The sequence below is a fragment of the Hemitrygon akajei genome, unplaced genomic scaffold, assembly GCF_048418815.1.
Source record: "Hemitrygon akajei unplaced genomic scaffold, sHemAka1.3 Scf000035, whole genome shotgun sequence".
Taxonomy (NCBI): domain Eukaryota; kingdom Metazoa; phylum Chordata; class Chondrichthyes; order Myliobatiformes; family Dasyatidae; genus Hemitrygon; species Hemitrygon akajei.
Window position 1 is genome coordinate 4,169,387 of NW_027331921.1, and position 19,285 is coordinate 4,188,671.

General features: G+C 54.8%; 1 protein-coding gene across 1 annotated transcript in view; it reads left to right on the top strand.

Moving 5' to 3' along the window:
- LOC140720064 (uncharacterized) overlaps positions 1–19,285 on the top strand; it is a 124,133-nt gene that overhangs the window by 5,389 nt on the left and 99,459 nt on the right. Inside the window, exons 2-3 of the mRNA XM_073034963.1 lie at positions 2,727–2,843; positions 4,136–4,240. Of these exons, the coding sequence (XP_072891064.1) occupies positions 2,727–2,843; positions 4,136–4,240 (222 nt within the window). The remainder of the gene's footprint in view (positions 1–2,726; positions 2,844–4,135; positions 4,241–19,285) is intronic.

Here is a 19,285-nt window from a genome sequence, read left to right on the forward strand (position 1 = left end):
TTACTAGATTGTTGCCTGGGTTTCAGCACCTGAGTTACAGGGACAGGGTTAACAAGTTAGGTTTATATTCTTCGGAGCTTTGAAGGTTGAGGGGCTCTTGATAGAGGTATTTAAAATAATGAGGGGGATAGATCGAGTTGACGTGAATAGGCTTTTTTCCATTGAGAGTAGGGGAGTTTCAAACAAGAGGACATTAGTTGAAAGTTAGGGGGCAAACGTTTAGGGGTAACACGAGGGGAAGCTTCTTTACTCAGAGAGTGGTAGCTGTGTGGTATGGGCTTCCAGCAGAAATGGTAGAGGCAGGTTCGGTATTGTCATTTAAAGTAAAATTGGATAGGTATATGGACAGGAAAGGAGTGGAGGGCTATGGGCTGTGTGCGGGCTACTGGGACTAGCTGAATGTCAGCGTCGGCACGGACTAGAAGGGCCGAGATGGCCTGTTTCCGTGCTGTAATTGTTATATGGTTATATATAAATTATCTGGTTGAATTTGTAAATGGGTGAGTTGGTGAGCTGCACACGATGCGAAGCTGGGTGCTCGTGTGGGTCATTTTGAAAACTGTCAAAATAGATGCGACATAGATCAGTCACAGATCCAGCTGGAGAATGGCAGAGTTTAGCCCATCATGTATCCGATGTGTGAAAAATGAACAACGCGGGAAAATAATACAACTGTGAAAAAATAATAACATCTGAATTGAGGCGGCCAATTCCCCTTGGGTCCCATGTATCATAATCTTCTGGATAAGCCTTGCCTGAGGGACCTAGTCAAACGTCCAAATGAATTTCACGGAGAAAACACCCACGATTCCAACTTAATCACTTAATCAATCGCATAGGAGAGAGTAAAACACCTCTGGAATCAGTCAGATAATTCTCAGCCTTTGCCGAGTCAAAGCATTTTGACTCTCAGCGATTACGGCTGAACGTAACTGAGGATGTCAGTAACTTGGACGACTGTATTAAATCTCATGGACCTGATGGAATGCACTCTCGGGTTCTGAAAGAAATAGGCGGAGAGATTGCCGAGGCATCAACAATGATCTTCCAGGAAAGATATCAATACATTAGAGAGAGTGCAGAGACGATTTACTAGGATGTTACCGGGGTTTCAGCACTTAAGTTACAGAGAAAGGTTGAACAAGTTAGGTCTCTATTCATTGGAGCGTAGAAGGTTGAGGGGGGATTTGATCGAGGTATTTAAAATTTTGAGAGGGATAGATAGAGTTGACGTGAATAGGCTTTTTCCATTGAGAGTAGGGGAGATTCAAACGAGAGGACATGATTTGAGAGTTAGGGGGCAAAAGTTTAAGCGAAACACGAGGGGGTATTTCTTTACTCACAGAGTGATAGCTGTGTGGAATAAGCTTCCTGTAGAAGTAGTAGAGGTCAGTTCAGTTGTGTCATTTAAGGTAAAATTGGATAGGTATATGGACAGGAAAGGAGTGGAGGGTTATGGGCTGAGTGCGGGTAGGTGGGACTAGGTGAGATTAAGAATTCGGCACGGACTAGGAGGGCCGGAATGGCCTGTTTCCGTGCTGTGATTGTTATATGGTTATATGTTATATGGTTATCTAGGAATCGATAGTGTATTTGAATTTTCAGAAGGCCTTTTGACAACGAGTCGCACATGGGGCTGCTTAGGAAGATCAGAGCCCCTAGAATTTCTGGGAAGTTTCAAGAACGGGTGGAGCATTGGCGGATCGGCAGAAAAGAGAGAGTGGGAATGAAGGGATCCTATTCTGGCTGGCTGCCGGTTGCCACTGGAGGTCCACACGGATCGGTGTTCGGACCGCTAGTTTCTACAATGTTTGCCAAAGATTTGGACCATGGAATTCATGGACTTGTGCAGAATTTGCAGATGATACAAAGATAAGTGGAGGAGCGGGAAGCGTTGAGGAAACCGAGAGCCAACCGAGAGACTTCGATAGTTCAGGGGAATGGGCAAAGAAGGGGCAAATGAGACACAATGTTGGAAAGTGTATGGTCATGCACTTTGGAGGATGAAATAAACAAGTAGACTATTATTTAGATGGTGAGAGAATTCAAAATGCAGAGATGCAAAGGGTCTCGGGAGTACTTGTGCACGAGACCCTAAATGGTAACACCCGTGTTCAGTTGGTGTTTCAGTTGATGTGATGTTGAGGCACCAACAGACACACGTGAAACCACACTGAGAGTATTGTGTGCAGTTTTGGGCTTCTTATAAATACTGAGATTGGAGAATGTTCAGAGAAGATTCAGGAGAATGACTCCAAGAATCAGAAGGTTGCTGTGTGAGGAACATCTGGCAGCTCCTGAGCTGTATTCCCTGGAGTTCAGCAGAATGAGGGGTGATCTCATAGAAACTTACCGAATCTTCAAAGCCTGAACAGATTAGATATGGAAATGTCATTTCCCATGGGTAAGCGATTCTAGGACAAGTGGGTTCGACTTCCGGATTGAACGACGTCCTTTTAGAACTGAGCTGTGGAGAAATTACTTTATTCAGAGGCTGTTAAATCTGTGGAATTTGTTGCCACGAGCGGCTGTGAAAGCCAGTTACTGGGTGCATTTAGCGCAGAGAGAGATAGGCTCTTGATTAGCCCGGGCATCAAAGGGTATCGGCAGTAGGCAGGGGATTGGGGATGACTGGAAAAATTGCTTCAGCCCATGATTGAATGGCGGGGCCCTAATGTCCTCCTTCTGCTATCTTATGGTCTCATGGTCTTGTGGTCTCTCCACAGCTGCGCATGAACAGCAGTCGAAAGTGAAGATCGGAAATAGACCGTACCGTCTGATCTACCTAATCTGCCTAGTTACAGCCGCCATCATCGTGATAGTGGTCCGTCTCTCGATCCATGGTGAGTGGAACGGGCTCCGGGTGGAGTCAGACCATAAATAAAGAGAGTGGAATGAATTGTTATTGTAAAACACCACAGTGACACCGACACGCCGCTTACCGTAACACCGACTAAAACACCTCACCACAACACGGACAAATCCCGAACAGTGATAAAAACACCTTTACCGTAACACGATCAAGACTCGTCCTGACACCGACACGCCATTCATCATAACATCAACAGCGCTGTCACGATCACGACCTTCAACGAGACACAGATACACTCCTAACCGCGACACTGACACGACCATCGCCGTGACACACACATGTCAGTCACACTGACCGCAACACACCCCTCACTGTAATATAGATATGCCTCTGACGGTATTACCTGATAAACTCCTCAAGGCGACACCGAAACACACCTCACAGTGACAGCGACACGCTCTTCACCGTGACACTGAGGGACCGTACACCGTGACACCATCACGCTCCTCAACGTGATCCGCTGCGCTGCGCATCGCGACAAAGACTCAGAAGTAATTGGAACAGCCCTTTCCGAGACAGTATCACCCCTCAACATAACACCGATGCACCGCTCACTGACGCAATTACCCACACCTCACCCTGACAGAGGCAAAACCCTGAACGTGATACCGAGACCTGAATTCACAATGACACCGACACAGTACTCTCCGTGATACCTTCGGAATGCTCAGCGTGACACTCTCACACACAACGAGACCATGACATGCCTCTCACCGTGAAACAGACATACCCCTCTCTGTGAGACCAGCACACCCCTCACTCTGATATTCCCATCGTCTGGACATCGAGATACACTTCATTGTGATCCGGCACACCACTCGCCGGGGCACAGAAACTACTATCATCGTGACACCGACACGTCCCTCACAGCAACCGGACATGCCCCGCACGACACTGACGCAGAACCCCCCACCCCCCCCCCCCCATGGTAACAACAACAAAACCTTCACCGGGACATTGATAACCCCTCAGAGTGACAAAGACACGCCCGTCAAGGTGGCGCCGACGCCTCTCACTGTGCCACCAGCACATCCTTCACTGTGACACCCTTCACCGTGACACTGACACAACACTCTCTGTGACCCGTTCGGTAGCGTGACGCTGACACACGTGTCACTGTAAACGCTAAACATCCTTCACCATCTCTCTCAGTGTCACAGATTCGTCAGTCTAAGGTCACCTCCGATCGAAACTACCATGAGTTAAACTCATCCCTTCAGTCCAAGCTTTCCTCGCTTAGCTATAATCTGCCTTTTCTTAAAGGAATTCACTACAATCTCCGTCACGAGTTCACTGAGATGGAAACGAAGTACAGATCTGTCAACAAAACCAAGGCTGAAATCTGTGAATTGTTGACCAGCAGAAGAGGTGAGACATCATCCCCCTCTTTTACCCGCTCCTCATCACAGGACAGGCATGGAGAAAGGAAGCGTCACTCTGTGCTTGACATCGGGAGAGTGTGAAGAGATGGTATGGAGGGTGATCACTCTGTGTTTGATCCGGCAAGCGTGTGAAGGGTCTGCGTGGAGGAAGTTTCAATCTGTGTCTAACCCCAGTAGTGTGCGATGGAAAATTGTGTAGGTGGATTCACTCTGTGTCTGACCACGGGAGTGTGTGATGGGAGGGTGTGGAGGGAGAATCACTCTGTGTCTGACCCCGGGCGTGTGTGATAAGACGGTGTGGAGGGAGATACACTCTGTGTCTGACCCCGGGAGAGTGTGATGGGACGGTGTGAAGGGAGATTCACTCTGTGCCTGACCACGGGAGAGAGTGATGGAACTGTGCGGAGGGAGATTCACTCTGTGTGTGACCCCGGGAGTGTGTGATGGGACGGTACGGAGGGAGACTCACTCTACGTCTGACCCCAGGAGTGTGTGATGGGACGATGTGGAGGGAGATTCACTCTGTGCCTGATCCTGGGAGTGTGTGATAAGACGGAGCGGTGGGAGATTCACACTGTGTCTGACCCGGGGAATGTGTGATGAGACGGTGTGGAGGGAGATTCACTCTGTGTCTGACCCCGAGCGTGTGTGATGGGACGGTGTGGAGGGAGATTCACTCTGTGTCTGACCCCGCGTGTGTTTGACGGGACGGTGGGGAGGGAGATTCACTCTGTGTCTGACCCCAGGAATGTGTGACGGGACGCTGCGGAGGGAGATTCACTCTGTGTCTGATCCTGGGAGTGAGTGACCGGACGGTGTGGAGGGAGATTCACTCTGTGTCTGACAACGAGTGTGTGTGACGGGACGGTGTGGAGGGAGATTCACTCTGTGTCTGACCCCAGGAGTGTGTGACAGGACGGTGCGCAGGGAGATTCACTCTGTGTCTGACCCCGGAGTGTGTGATGATACGGAGTGGCGTGAGTAAAACCCGGAATCTTACCCCTGGAATAGTGTGACCGGACGGAGTGCAGGAAACCTCACTCCACGTCTGACCGTTGGAATGTGTGATGAGGCTATGGAGTGAGTGGAGGGAGTTTCATTTTGTATCTGATTCCGGGAGAGTGTGGTGAGAAGGTGCGGATGGTGCACACTGTGTTTGACCCTGCGCCTGTGTCATGGGAGACTGAGACAGAGTTTCACTCCATGTCTTTTTCCGGGTGTCTGTAATCGGAAGCTGCTGAAGGAGCTACACAGTGTTTGATCCCTGGAGTGTGCGATTGGATACTGTGAGAGCAGCTTAGCTCTGTGTCTCACTGCATGGATGTGTGATAGTACGGTGTGTAGGGAGATTCACTCTGTGTCTGACCCCGCGTGTGTGTGACGGGACGGTGGAGAGGGAAGTTCACTCTGTGTCTCACCCCGGGAGTGTGTGATGGGACGGTACGGAGGGAGACTCACTCTATGTCTGACCCCAGGAGTGTGTGATGGGACGATGTGGAGGGAGATTCACTCTGTGTCTGATCCTGGGAGTGTGTGATAAGACGGAGCGGTGGGAGATTCACACTGTGTCTGACCCCAGGAATGTGTGACAGGACGGTGCGCAGGGAGATTCACTCTGTGTCTGACCCCAGGAGTGTGTGATGGGACGCTGCGGAGGGAGATTCACTCTGTGTCTGATCCTGGGAGTGAGTGAGCGGACGGTGTGGAGGGAGATTCACTCTGTGTCTGACAACGCGTGTGTGTGACGGGACGGTGTGGAGGGATATTCACTCTGTGTCTGACCCCAGGAGTGTGTGACAGGACGGTGCGCAGGGAGATCCACTCTGTGTCTGACCCCAGGAGTGTGTGATGGGACGATGTGGACGGAGAATCACTCTGTGTCTGACACCGCGTGTGTGTGACGGGACGTTGGGGAGGGAGATTCACTCCGTGTCTGACCCCAGGAGTGTGTGACGGGACGGTCGTGAGGGTGATTCACTCTGTGTCTGACCCCAGGAGTGTGTGACGGAACGCTGCGGAGGGAGATTCACTCTTTGTCTGATCCTGGGTGTATGTGATAAGACGGTGCGGTGGGAGATTCACTCTGTGTCTGACCCCGGGAGTTTGTGTTGGGACGGTGTGAAATAAGATTCACTCTGTGTCTGACCACGGGAGAGAGTGATGGGACTGTGCGGAGGGAGATTCACTCTGTGTCTGACCCCGAGAGTGTGTGATGGGACGGTGAGGAGGGAGATTCACTGTGTGTTTGACACTGGGAGTGTGTGATGGGACGGTGTTAAGGGAGATGCACTCTCTGTCTGACCCGGGGAGTGTGATGGGACGGTGTGGAGGGAGATTCACTCTGTGTCTGACCCCGCGTGTGTGTGACGGGACGGTGGGGTGGGAAGTTCACTCTGAGTCTCACCCCAGGAGTGTGTGACGGGACTGTGCGGAGGGAGATTCACTCTGTGTCTGATCCTGGGAGTGTGTGGTAAGACGTTGCGGTGGGAGATTCACTCTGTGTCTGACCACGGGAGAGCATGATGGGACTGTGAGGAGGGAGATTCACTCTGTGTGTGACCCCGGGAGTGTATGATGGGACGGTGTCGAGGGAGATTCACTCTGTGTCTGACCCTGGGAGTTTGATGGCACGGTGTGGAGGGAGATTCACTCAGTGTCTGACCCCGCGTGTGTGTGACGGGACGTTGTGGACGGAGATTCACTCTGTGTCTGACCCCAGGAGTGTGTGACGGGACGGTGCGGATGGAGATTCACTCTGTGTCTGACCCCAGGTGTGTGTGATTGGACGGTCGGGAGGGAGATTCACTCTGTGTCTGACCCGGGGAGCGTGTGATGAGACGCTGTGGAGGGAGATTCACTCTGTGTCTGACCACAGGAGTGTGTGATGGTACGGTCTGGAGGGAGCTTCACTCTGTGTCTGACCCGGGGAGCGTGTGATGAGACGGTGTGGAGGGAGATTCACTCTGTGTCTGACCCCGGTTGTTTGTGACGGGACGGTTTGGAGGGAGATTCACTCTGTGTCTAACCCCAGGAGTGTGGATGGAAAATTGTGTAGGTGGATTCACTCTGTGTCTGACCACGGGAGTGTGTGTTGGGAGGGTGTGGAGGGAGAATCACTCTGTGTCTGACACCGGGAGAGTGTGATGGGACGGTGTGAAGGGAGATTCACTCTGTGTCTGACCACGGGAGAGTGATGGGTCTGTGCGGAGGGAGATTCACTCTGTGTCTGACGCAGGGAGTGTGTGATAGGACGGTGAGGAGGGAGCTTCACTCTGTGTTTGCCGCCGGGAGTGCGTGATGGAACTGTGAGGAGGGAGATTCACTCTGTGTGTGACCACGGGAGTGTGTGATGGGACGGTACGGAGGGAGACTCACTCTATGTCTGACCCCAGGAGTGTGTGATGGGACGATGTGGAGGGAGATTCACTCTGTGTCTGATCCTGGGAGTGTGTGATAAGACGGAGCGGTGGGAGATTCACACTGTGTCTGACCCGGGGAATGTGTGATGAGACGGTGTGGAGGGAGATTCACTCTGTGTCTGACCCCGAGCGTGTGTGATGGGACGGTGTGGAGGGAGATTCACTCTGTGTCTGACCCCGCGTGTGTTTGACGGGACGGTGGGGAGGGAGATTCACTCTGTGTCTGACCCCAGGAATGTGTGACGGGACGCTGCGGAGGGAGATTCACTCTGTGTCTGATCCTGGGAGTGAGTGACCGGACGGTGTGGAGGGAGATTCAATCTGTGTCTGACCCCAGGAGTGTGTGATGGGACGGTGTGGAGGGAGCTTCACTCTGTGTCTGACCCGGGGAGCGTGTGATGGCACGGTGTGGAGGGAGATTCACTCTGTGTCTGACCCCGGTTGTTTGTGACGGGACGGTTTGGAGGGAGATTCACTCTGTGTCTAACCCCAGGAGTGTGGATGGAAAATTGTGTAGGTGGATTCACTCTGTGTCTGACCACGGGAGTGTGTGTTGGGAGGGTGTGGAGGGAGAATCACTCTGTGTCTGACACCGGGAGAGTGTGATGGGACGGTGTGAAGGGAGATTCACTCTGTGTCTGACCACGGGAGAGTGATGGGTCTGTGCGGAGGGAGATTCACTCTGTGTCTGACGCAGGGAGTGTGTGATAGGACGGTGAGGAGGGAGCTTCACTCTGTGTTTGCCGCCGGGAGTGCGTGATGGAACTGTGAGGAGGGAGATTCACTCTGTGTGTGACCACGGGAGTGTGTGATGGGACGGTACGGAGGGAGACTCACTCTGTGTCTGACCCCAGGTGTGTGTGATTGGACGGTCTGGAGGGAGCTTCACTCTGTGTCTGACCCGGGGAGCGTGTGATGAGACGGTGTGGAGGGAGATTCACTCTGTGTCTGACCCCGGTTGTTTGTGACGGGACGGTTTGGAGGGAGATTCACTCTGTGTCTGACCCCAGGAGTGTGTGACGGGACGGTGCGGAGGGAGATTCACTTTGTGTCTGACACCGGGAGTGTGTGATGGGACGGTGTGGAGGGAGATTCAATCTGTGTCTGACCCGAGGAGTTTGTGTCGGGACGGTGCGGAGAGAGATTCACACTGTGTCTGACCCCGGGAATGTGTGATGAGACGGTGTGGAGGGAGATTCAATCTGTGTCTGACCCCGGGAGTGTGTGATGGGACGGTGTGAAGGGAGATTCACTCTGTGTCTGACCCCAGGAGTGTGTGACGGAACGCTGCGGAGGGAGATTCACTCTTTGTCTGATCCTGGGAGTGTGTGATAAGACGGTGCGGTGGGAGATTCACTCTGTGTCTGACCCCGGTTGTTTGTGACGGGACGGTTTGGAGGGAGATTCACTCTGTGTCTGACCCCAGGAGTGTGTGACGGGACGGTGCGGAGGGAGATTCACTTTGTGTCTGACACCGGGAGTGTGTGATGGGACGGTGTGGAGGGAGATTCAATCTGTGTCTGACCCGAGGAGTTTGTGTCGGGACGGTGCGGAGAGAGATTCACACTGTGTCTGACCCCGGGAATGTGTGATGAGACGGTGTGGAGGGAGATTCAATCTGTGTCTGACCCCGGGAGTGTGTGATGGGACGGTGTGAAGGGAGATTCACTCTGTGTCTGACCCCAGGAGTGTGTGACGGAACGCTGCGGAGGGAGATTCACTCTTTGTCTGATCCTGGGAGTGTGTGATAAGACGGTGCGGTGGGAGATTCACTCTGTGTCTGACCCCTGGAGTTTGTGTTGGGACGGTGTGAAATAAGATTCACTCTGTGTCTGACCACGGGAGAGAGTGATGGAACTGTGCGGAGGGAGATTCACTCTGTGTCTGACCCCGAGAGTGTGTGATGGGACGGTGGGGAGTGAGATTCACTGTGTGTGTGACACTGGGAGTGTGTGATGGGACGGTGTTAAGGGAGATTCACTCTCTGTCTGACCCGGGGAGTGTGATGGGACGGTGTGGAGGGAGATTCACTCAGTGTCTGACCACGCGTGTGTGTGTGACGGGACGGTGTGTAGGGAGATTCACTCTGTGTCTGACCCCGCGTGTGTGTGACGGGACGGTGGGGAGGGAAGTTCACTCTGTGTCTCACCTCAGGAGTGTGTGACGGGACGGTGCGGAGGGAGATTCACTCTGTGTCTGATCCTGGGAGTGTGTGGTAAGACGTTGCGGTGGGAGATTCACTCTGTGTCTGACCACGGGAGAGCGTGATGGGACTGTGAGGAGGGAGATTCACTCTGTGTGTGACCCCGGGAGTGTATGATGGGACGGTGTCGAGGGAGATTCACTCTGTGTCTGACCCTGGGAGTTTGATGGCACGGTGTGGAGGGAGATTCACTCAGTGTCTGACCCCGCGTGTGTGTGACGGGACGTTGTGGACGGAGATTCACTCTGTGTCTGACCCCAGGAGTGTGTGACGGGACGGTGCGGATGGAGATTCACTCTGTGTCTGACCCCAGGTGTGTGTGATTGGACGGTCTGGAGGGAGATTCACTCTGTGTCTGACCCGGGGAGGGTGTGATGAGACGCTGTGGAGGGAGATTCACTCTGTGTCTGACCCCAGGAGTGTGTGATGGGACGGTGTGGAGGGAGCTTCACTCTGTGTCTGACCCGGGGAGCGTGTGATGAGACGGTGTGGAGGGAGATTCACTCTGTGTCTGACCCCGGTTGTTTGTGACGGGACGGTTTGGAGGGAGATTCACTCTGTGTCTAACCCCAGGAGTGTGGATGGAAAATTGTGTAGGTGGATTCACTCTGTGTCTGACCACGGGAGTGTGTGTTGGGAGGGTGTGGAGGGAGAATCACTCTGTGTCTGACACCGGGAGAGTGTGATGGGACGGTGTGAAGGGAGATTCACTCTGTGTCTGACCACGGGAGAGTGATGGGTCTGTGCGGAGGGAGATTCACTCTGTGTCTGACGCAGGGAGTGTGTGATAGGACGGTGAGGAGGGAGCTTCACTCTGTGTTTGCCGCCGGGAGTGCGTGATGGAACTGTGAGGAGGGAGATTCACTCTGTGTGTGACCACGGGAGTGTGTGATGGGACGGTACGGAGGGAGACTCACTCTATGTCTGACCCCAGGAGTGTGTGATGGGACGATGTGGAGGGAGATTCACTCTGTGTCTGATCCTGGGAGTGTGTGATAAGACGGAGCGGTGGGAGATTCACACTGTGTCTGACCCGGGGAATGTGTGATGAGACGGTGTGGAGGGAGATTCACTCTGTGTCTGACCCCGAGCGTGTGTGATGGGACGGTGTGGAGGGAGATTCACTCTGTGTCTGACCCCGCGTGTGTTTGACGGGACGGTGGGGAGGGAGATTTACTCTGTGTCTGACCCCAGGAATGTGTGACGGGACGCTGCGGAGGGAGATTCACTCTGTGTCTGATCCTGGGAGTGAGTGACCGGACGGTGTGGAGGGAGATTCATTCTGTGTCTGACCCCAGGAGTGTGTGATGGGATGGTGTGGAGGGAGATTCACTCTGTGTCTGACCCCAGGAGTGTGTGACAGGACGGTGCGGAGGGAGATTCATTCTGTGTCTGACCCCGGGAGTGTGTGATGGGACGATGTGGAGGGAGATTCACTCAGTGCCTTATCCTGGGAGTGTGTGATAAGACGGTGTGGAGGGAGATTCACTCTGTGTCTGACACCGCGTGTGTGTGACGGGACGTTGGGGAGGGAGATTCACTCCGTGTCTGACCCCAGGAGTGTGTGACGGGACGGTCGTGAGTGTGATTCACTCTGGGTCTGACCCCAGGAGTGTGTGACGGAACGCTGCGGAGGGAGATTCACTCTTTGTCTGATCCTGGGAGTGTGTGATAAGACGGTGCGGTGGGTGATTCACTCTGTGTCTGACCCCGGGAGTTTGTGTTGGGACGGTGTGAAATAAGATTCACTCTGTGTCTGACCACGGGAGAGAGTGATGGGACTGTGCGGAGGGAGATTCACTCTGTGTCTGACCCCGAGAGTGTGTGATGGGACGGTGAGGAGGGAGATTCACTGTGTGTGTGACACTGGGAGTGTGTGATGGGACGGTGTTAAGGGAGATTCACTCTCTGTCTGACCCGGGGAGTGTGATGGGACGGTGTGGAGGGAGATTCATTCAGTGTCTGACCACGCGTGTGTGTGTGACGGGACGGTGTGTAGGGAGATACACTCTGTGTCTGACCCCGCGTCTGTGTGACGGGACGGTGGGGTGGGAAGTTCACTCTGTGTCTCACCCCAGGAGTGTGTGACGGGACGGTGCGGAGGGAGATTCACTCTGTGTCTGATCCTGGGAGTGTGTGGTAAGACGTTGCGGTGGGAGATTCACTCTGTGTCTGACCACGGGAGAGCATGATGGGACTGTGAGGAGGGAGATTCACTCTGTGTGTGACCCCGGGAGTGTATGATGGGACGGTGTCGAGGGAGATTCACTCTGTGTCTGACCCTGGGAGTGTGATGGCACGGTGTGGAGGGAGATTCACTCAGTGTCTGACCCCGCGTGTGTGTGACGGGACGTTGTGGACGGAGATTCACTCTGTGTCTGACCCCAGGAGTGTGTGACGGGGCGGTGCGGAGGGAGATTCCCTCTGTGTCTGACCCCAGGTGTGTGTGATTGGACGGTCTGGAGGGAGATTCACTCTGTGTCTGACCCGGGGAGCGTGTGATGAGACACTGTGGAGGGAGATTCACTCTGTGTCTGACCCCAGGAGTGTGTGATGGGACGGTCTGGAGGGAGCTTCACTCTGTGTCTGACCCGGGGAGCGTGTGATGAGACGGTGTGGAGGGAGATTCACTCTGTGTCTGACCCCGGTTGGTTGTGACGGGACGGTTTGGAGGTAGATTCACTCTGTGTCTAACCCCAGGAGTGTGCGATGGAAAATTGTGTAGGTGGATTCACTCTGTGTCTGACCACGGGAGTGTGTGATGGGAGGGTGTGGAGGGAGAATCACTCTGTGTCTGACCCCGGGCGTGTGTGATAAGACGGTGTGGAGGGAGATACACTCTGTGTCTGACCCCGGGAGAGTGTGATGGGACGGTATGAAGGGAGATTCACTCTGTGTCTGACCACGGGAGAGTGTGATAGGTCTGTGCGGAGGGAGATTCACTCTGTGTCTGACGCAGGGAGAGTGTGATAGGACGGTGAGGAGGGAGCTTCACTCTGTGTTTGCCGCCGGGAGTGCGTGATGGAACTGTGAGGAGGGAGATTCACTCTGTGTGTGACCCCGGGAGTGTGTGATGGGACGGTACGGAGGGAGACACACTCTATGTCTGACCCCAGGAGTGTGTGATGGGACGATGTGGAGGGAGATTCACTCTGTGTCTGATCCTGGGAGTGTGTGATAAGACGGAGCGGTGGGAGATTCACACTGTGTCTGACCCGGGGAATGTGTGATGAGACGGTGTGGAGGGAGATTCACTCTGTGTCTGACCCCGAGCGTGTGTGATGGGACGGTGGGGAGAGAGATTCACTCTGTGTCTGACCCCAGGAATGTGTGACGGGACGCTGCGGAGGGAGATTCACTCTGCGTCTGATCCTGGGAGTGAGTGACCGGACGGTGTGGAGGGAGATTCACTCTGTGTCTGACCCCGGGAGTTTGTGATGGGACGATGCGGAGGGAGATTCACTCAGTGCCTTATCCTGGGAGTGTGTGATAAGACGGTGTGGAGGGAGATTCGCTCTGTGTCTGACACCGCGTCTGTGTGACGGGACGGTGTGGAGGGAGATTCACTCTGTGTCTGACCCCAGGAGTGTGTGACAGGACGGTGCGCAGGGAGATTCACTCTGTGTCTGACCCCAGGAGTGTGTGATGGGACGATGTGGAGGGAGATTCGCTCTGTGTCTGACACCGCGTGTGTGTGACGGGACGTTGGGGAGGGAGATTCACTCCGTGTCTGACCCCAGGAGTGTGTGACGGGACGGTCGTGAGGGTGATTCACTCTGTGTCTGACCCCAGGAGTGTGTGACGGAACGCTGCGGAGGGAGATTCACTCTTTGTCTGATCCTGGGAGTGTGTGATAAGACGGTGCGGTGGGAGATTCACTCTGTGTCTGACCCCGGGAGTTTGTGTTGGGACGGAGTGAAATAAGATTCACTCTGTGTCTGACCACGGGAGAGAGTGATGGGACTGTGCGGAGGGAGATTCACTCTGTGTCTGACCCCGAGAGTGTGTGATGGGACGGTGAGGAGGGAGATTCACTGTGTGTGTGACACTGGGAGTGTGATGGGACGGTGTGGAGGGAGATTCACTCAGTGTCTGACCACGCGTGTGTGTGTGACGGGACGGTGTGTAGGGAGATTCACTTTGTGTCTGACCCCGCGTTTGTGTGACGGGACGGTGGGGAGGGAAGTTCACTCTGTGTCTCACCCCAGGAGTGTGTGACGGGACAGTGCGGAGGGAGATTCACTCTGTGTCTGATCCTGGGAGTGTGTGGTAAGACGTTGCGGTGGGAGATTCACACTGTGTCTGACCACGGGAGAGCGTGATGGGACTGTGAGGAGGGAGATTCACTCTGTGTGTGACCCCGGGAGTGTATGATGGGTCGGTGTCGAGGGAGATTCACTCTGTGTCTGACCCTGGGAGTGTGATGGCACGGTGTGGAGGGAGATTCACTCAGTGTCTGACCCCGCGTGTGTGTGACGGGACGTTGTGGACGAAGATTCACTCTGTGTCTGACCCCAGGAGTGTGTGACGGGACGGTGCGGACGGAGATTCACTCTGTGTCTGACCCCAGGTGTGTGTGATTGGACGGTCTGGAGGGAGATTCACTCTGAGTCTGACCCGGGGAGCGTGTGATGAGACGCTGTGGAGGGAGATTCACTCTGTGTCTGACCCCAGGAGTGTTTGATGGGACGGTGTGGAGGGAGCTTCACTCTGTGTCTGACCCGGGGAGCGTGTGATGAGACGGTGTGGAGGGAGATTCACTCTGTGTCTGACCCCGGTTGTTTGTGACGGGACGGTTTGGAGGGAGATTCACTCTGTGTCTGACCCCAGGAGTGTGTGACGGGACGGTGCGGAGGGAGATTCACTTTGTGTCTGACCCCAGGAGTGTGTGATGGGACGGTGTGGAGGGAGATTCAATCTGTGTCTGACCCGAGGAGTTTGTGTCGGGACGGTGCGGAGAGAGATTCACACTGTGTCTGACCCCGGGAATGTGTGATGAGACGGTGTGGAGGGAGATTCAATCTGTGTCTGACCCCGGGAGTGTGTGATGGGACGGTGTGTAGGGAGTTTCACTCTGTGCCTGACCCCGGAGTGTGTGATGATACGGAGTGGCGTGAGTAAAACCCGGAATCTTACCCCTGGAATAGTGTGACCGGACGGAGTGCAGGAAACCTCACTCCACGTCTGACCGTTGGAATGTGTGATGAGGCTATGGAGTGAGTGGAGGGAGTTTCATTTTGTATCTGATTCCGGGAGAGTGTGGTGAGAAGGTGCGGATGGTGCACACTGTGTTTGACCCTGCGCCTGTGTCATGGGAGACTGAGACAGAGTTTCACTCCATGTCTTTTTCCGGGTGTCTGTAATCGGAAGCTGCTGAAGGAGCTACACTGTTTTTGATCCCTGGAGTGTGCGATTGGATACTGTGAGAGCAGCTTAGCTCTGTGTCTCACTGCATGGATGTGTGATAGTACGGTGTGTAGGGAGATTCACTCTGTGTCTGACCCCGCGTGTGTGTGACGGGACGGTGGGGAGGGAAGTTCACTCTGTGTCTCACCCCAGGAGTGTGTGACGGGACGGTGTGGAGGGAGATTCACTCTGTGTCTGACCCCGGGCGTGTGTGATGGGACGGTGTGGAGGGAGATTCAACTCTGTGTCTGACCCCGCGTGTGTTTGACGGGACGGTGGGGAGGGAGATTCACTCTGTGTCTGACCCCAGGAATGTCTGACGGGACGCTGCGGAGGGAGATTCACTCTGAGTCTGATCCTGGGAGTGAGTGACCGGACGTTGTGGAGGGAGATTCACTCTGTGTCTGACCCCTGGAATGTGTGACGGGATGCTGCGGAGGGAGATTCACACTGTGTCTGATCCTGGGAGTGAGTGACCGGACGGTGTGGAGGGAGATTCACTCTGTGTCTGACCCCAGGAGTGTGTGACAGGACGGTGCGGAGGGAGATACACTCTGTGTCTGACCCCAGGAGTGTGTGATGGGACGATGTGGAGGGAGATTCACTCTGTGCCTTATCCTGGGAGTGTGTGATAAGACGGTGTGGAGGGGGATTCACACTGTGTCTGACAACGCGTGTGTGTGACGGGACGGTGTGGAGGGAGATTCACTCTGTGTCTGACCCCGGGAGGGTGTGATGGGACGGTGTGGAGGGAGATTCACTCTGTGTCTGACCCCGGGAGTGTGTGATGGGTCTGTGTGGAGGGAGATTCACTCTGTCTCTGACCCCGGAATTGTGTGATAAGACGGTGTGGAGGGAGATTCACTCTGTGTCTGACCCCGGGAGTGTGTGATAAGACGGTGTGGAGGGAGATTCACTCTGTGTCTGACCCCGAGCGTGTGTGATGGGACGGTGGGGAGGGAGATTCACTCTGTGTCTGACCCCAGGAATGTGTGACGGGACGCTGCGGAGGGAGATTCACTCTGTGTCTGATCCTGGGAGTGAGTGACCGGACGGTGTGGAGGGAGATTCACTCTGTGTCTGACCCCGGGAGTTTGTGATGGAACGATGCGGAGGGAGATTCACTCTGTGTCTGACCCCAGGAGTGTGTGTCAGGACGGTGCGCAGGGAGATTCACTCTGTGTCTGACCCCAGGAGTGTGTGATGGGACGATGTGGAGGGAGATTCGCTCTGTGTCTGACACCGCGTGTGTGTGACGGGACGGTGTGGAGGGAGATTCACTCTGTGTCTGACCCCAGGAGTGTGTGACAGGACGGTGCGCAGGGAGATTCACTCTGTGTCTGACCCCAGGAGTGTGTGATGGGACGATGTGGAGGGAGATTCGCTCTGTGTCTGACACCGCGTGTGTGTGACGGGACGTTGGGGAGGGAGATTCACTCCGTGTCTGACCCCAGGAGTGTGTGACGGGACGGTCGTGAGGGTGATTCACTCTGTGTCTGACCCCAGGAGTGTGTGACGGAACGCTGCGGAGGGAGATTCACTCTTTGTCTGATCCTGGGAGTGTGTGATAAGACGGTGCGGTGGGAGATTCACTCTGTGTCTGACCCCGGGAGTTTGTGTTGGGACGGAGTGAAATAAGATTCACTCTGTGTCTGACCACGGGAGAGAGTGATGGGACTGTGCGGAGGGAGATTCACTCTGTGTCTGACCCCGAGAGTGTGTGATGGGACGGTGAGGAGGGAGATTCACTGTGTGTGTGACACTGGGAGTGTGTGATGGGACGGTGTTAAGGGAGATTCACTCTCTGTCTGACACGGGGAGTGTGATGGGACGGTGTGGAGGGAGATTCACTCAGTGTCTGACCACGCGTGTGTGTGTGACGGGACGGTGTGTAGGGAGATTCACTTTGTGTCTGACCCCGCGTGTGTGTGACGGGACGGTGGGGAGGGAAGTTCACTCTGTGTCTCACCCCAGGAGTGTGTGACGGGACGGTGCGGAGGGAGATTCACTCTGTGTCTGATCCTGGGAGTGTGTGGTAAGACGTTGCGGTGGGAGATTCACACTGTGTCTGACCACGGGAGAGCGTGATGGGACTGTGAGGAGGGAGATTCACTCTGTGTGTGACCCCGGGAGTGTATGATGGGTCGGTGTCGAGGGAGATTCACTCTGTGTCTGACCCTGGGAGTGTGATGGCACGGTGTGGAGGGAGATTCACTCAGTGTCTGACCCCGCGTGTGTGTGACGGGACGTTGTGGACGAAGATTCACTCTGTGTCTGACCCCAGGAGTGTGTGACGGGACAGTGCGGACGGAGATTCACTCTGTGTCTGACCCCAGGTGTGTGTGACTGGACGGTCTGGAGGGAGATTCACTCTGAGTCTGACCCAGGGAGCGTGTGATGAGACGCTGTGGAGGGAGATTCACTCTGTGTCTGACCCCAGGAGTGTGTGATGGGACGGTGTGGAGGGAGCTTCACTCTGTGTCTGACCCGGGGAGCGTGTGATGAGACGGTGTGGAGGGAGATTCACTCTGTGTCTGACCCCGGTTGTTTGTGACGGGACGGTTTGGAGGGAGATTCACTCTGTGTCTGACCCCAGGAGTGTGTGACGGGACGGTGCTGAGGGAGATTCACTTTGTGTCTGACCCCAGGAGTGTGTGATGGGACGGTGTGGAGGGAGATTCAATCTGTGTCTGACCCGAGGAGTTTGTGTCGGGACGGTGCGGAGAGAGATTCACACTGTGTCTGACCCCGGGAATGTGTGATGAGACGGTGTGGAGGGAGATTCAATCTGTGTCTGACCCCGGGAGTGTGTGGTGGGACGGTGTGTAGGGAGTTTCACTCTGTGCCTGACCCCGGAGTGTGTGATGATACGGAGTGGCGTGAGTAAAACCCGGAATCTTACCCCTGGAATAGTGTGACCGGACGGAGTGCAGGAAACCTCACTCCACGTCTGACCGTTGGAATGTGTGATGAGGCTATGGAGTGAGTGGAGGGAGTTTCATTTTGTATCTGATTCCGGGAGAGTGTGGTGAGAAGGTGCGGATGGTGCACACTGTGTTTGACCCTGCGCCTGTGTCATGGGAGACTGAGACAGAGTTTCACTCCATGTCTTTTTCCGGGTGTCTGTAATCGGAAGCTGCTGAAGGAGCTACACTGTTTTTGATCCCTGGAGTGTGCGATTGGATACTGTGAGAGCAGCTTAGCTCTGTGTCTCACTGCATGGATGTGTGATAGTACGGTGTGTAGGGAGATTCACTCTGTGTCTGACCCCGCGTGTGTGTGACGGGACGGTGGGGAGGGAAGTTCACTCTGTGTCTCACCCCAGGAGTGTGTGACGGGACGGTGCGGAGGGAGATTCACTCTGTGTCTGATCCTGGGAGTGTGTGGTAAGACGTTGCGGTGGGAGATTCACTCTGTGTCTGACCACGGGAGAGCGTGATGGGACTGTGAGGAGGGAGATTCACTCTGTGTGTGACCCCGGGAGTGTATGATGGGACGGTGTCGAGGGAGATTCACTCTGTGTCTGACCCTGGGAGTGTGATGGCACGGTGTGGAGGGAGATTCACTCAGTGTCTGATCCTGGGAGTGTGTGATAAGACGGAGCGGTGGGAGATTCACACTGTGTCTGACCCGGGGAATGTGTGATGAGACGGTGTGGAGGGAGATTCACTCTGTGTCTGACCCCGGGCGTGTGTGATGGGACGGTGTGGAGGGAGATTCACTCTGTGTCTGACCCCGCGTGTGTTTGTCGGGACGGTGGGGAGGGAGATTCACTCTGTGTCTGACCCCAGGAATGTCTGACGGGACGCTGCGGAGGGAGATTCACTCTGTGTCTGATCCTGGGAGTGAGTGACCGGACGTTGTGGAGGGAGATTCACTCTGTGTCTGACCCCTGGAATGTGTGACGGGATGCTGCGGAGGGAGATTCACACTGTGAGTGACCGGACGGTGTGGAGGGAGATTCACTCTGTGTCTGACCCCAGGAGTGTGTGACAGGACGGTG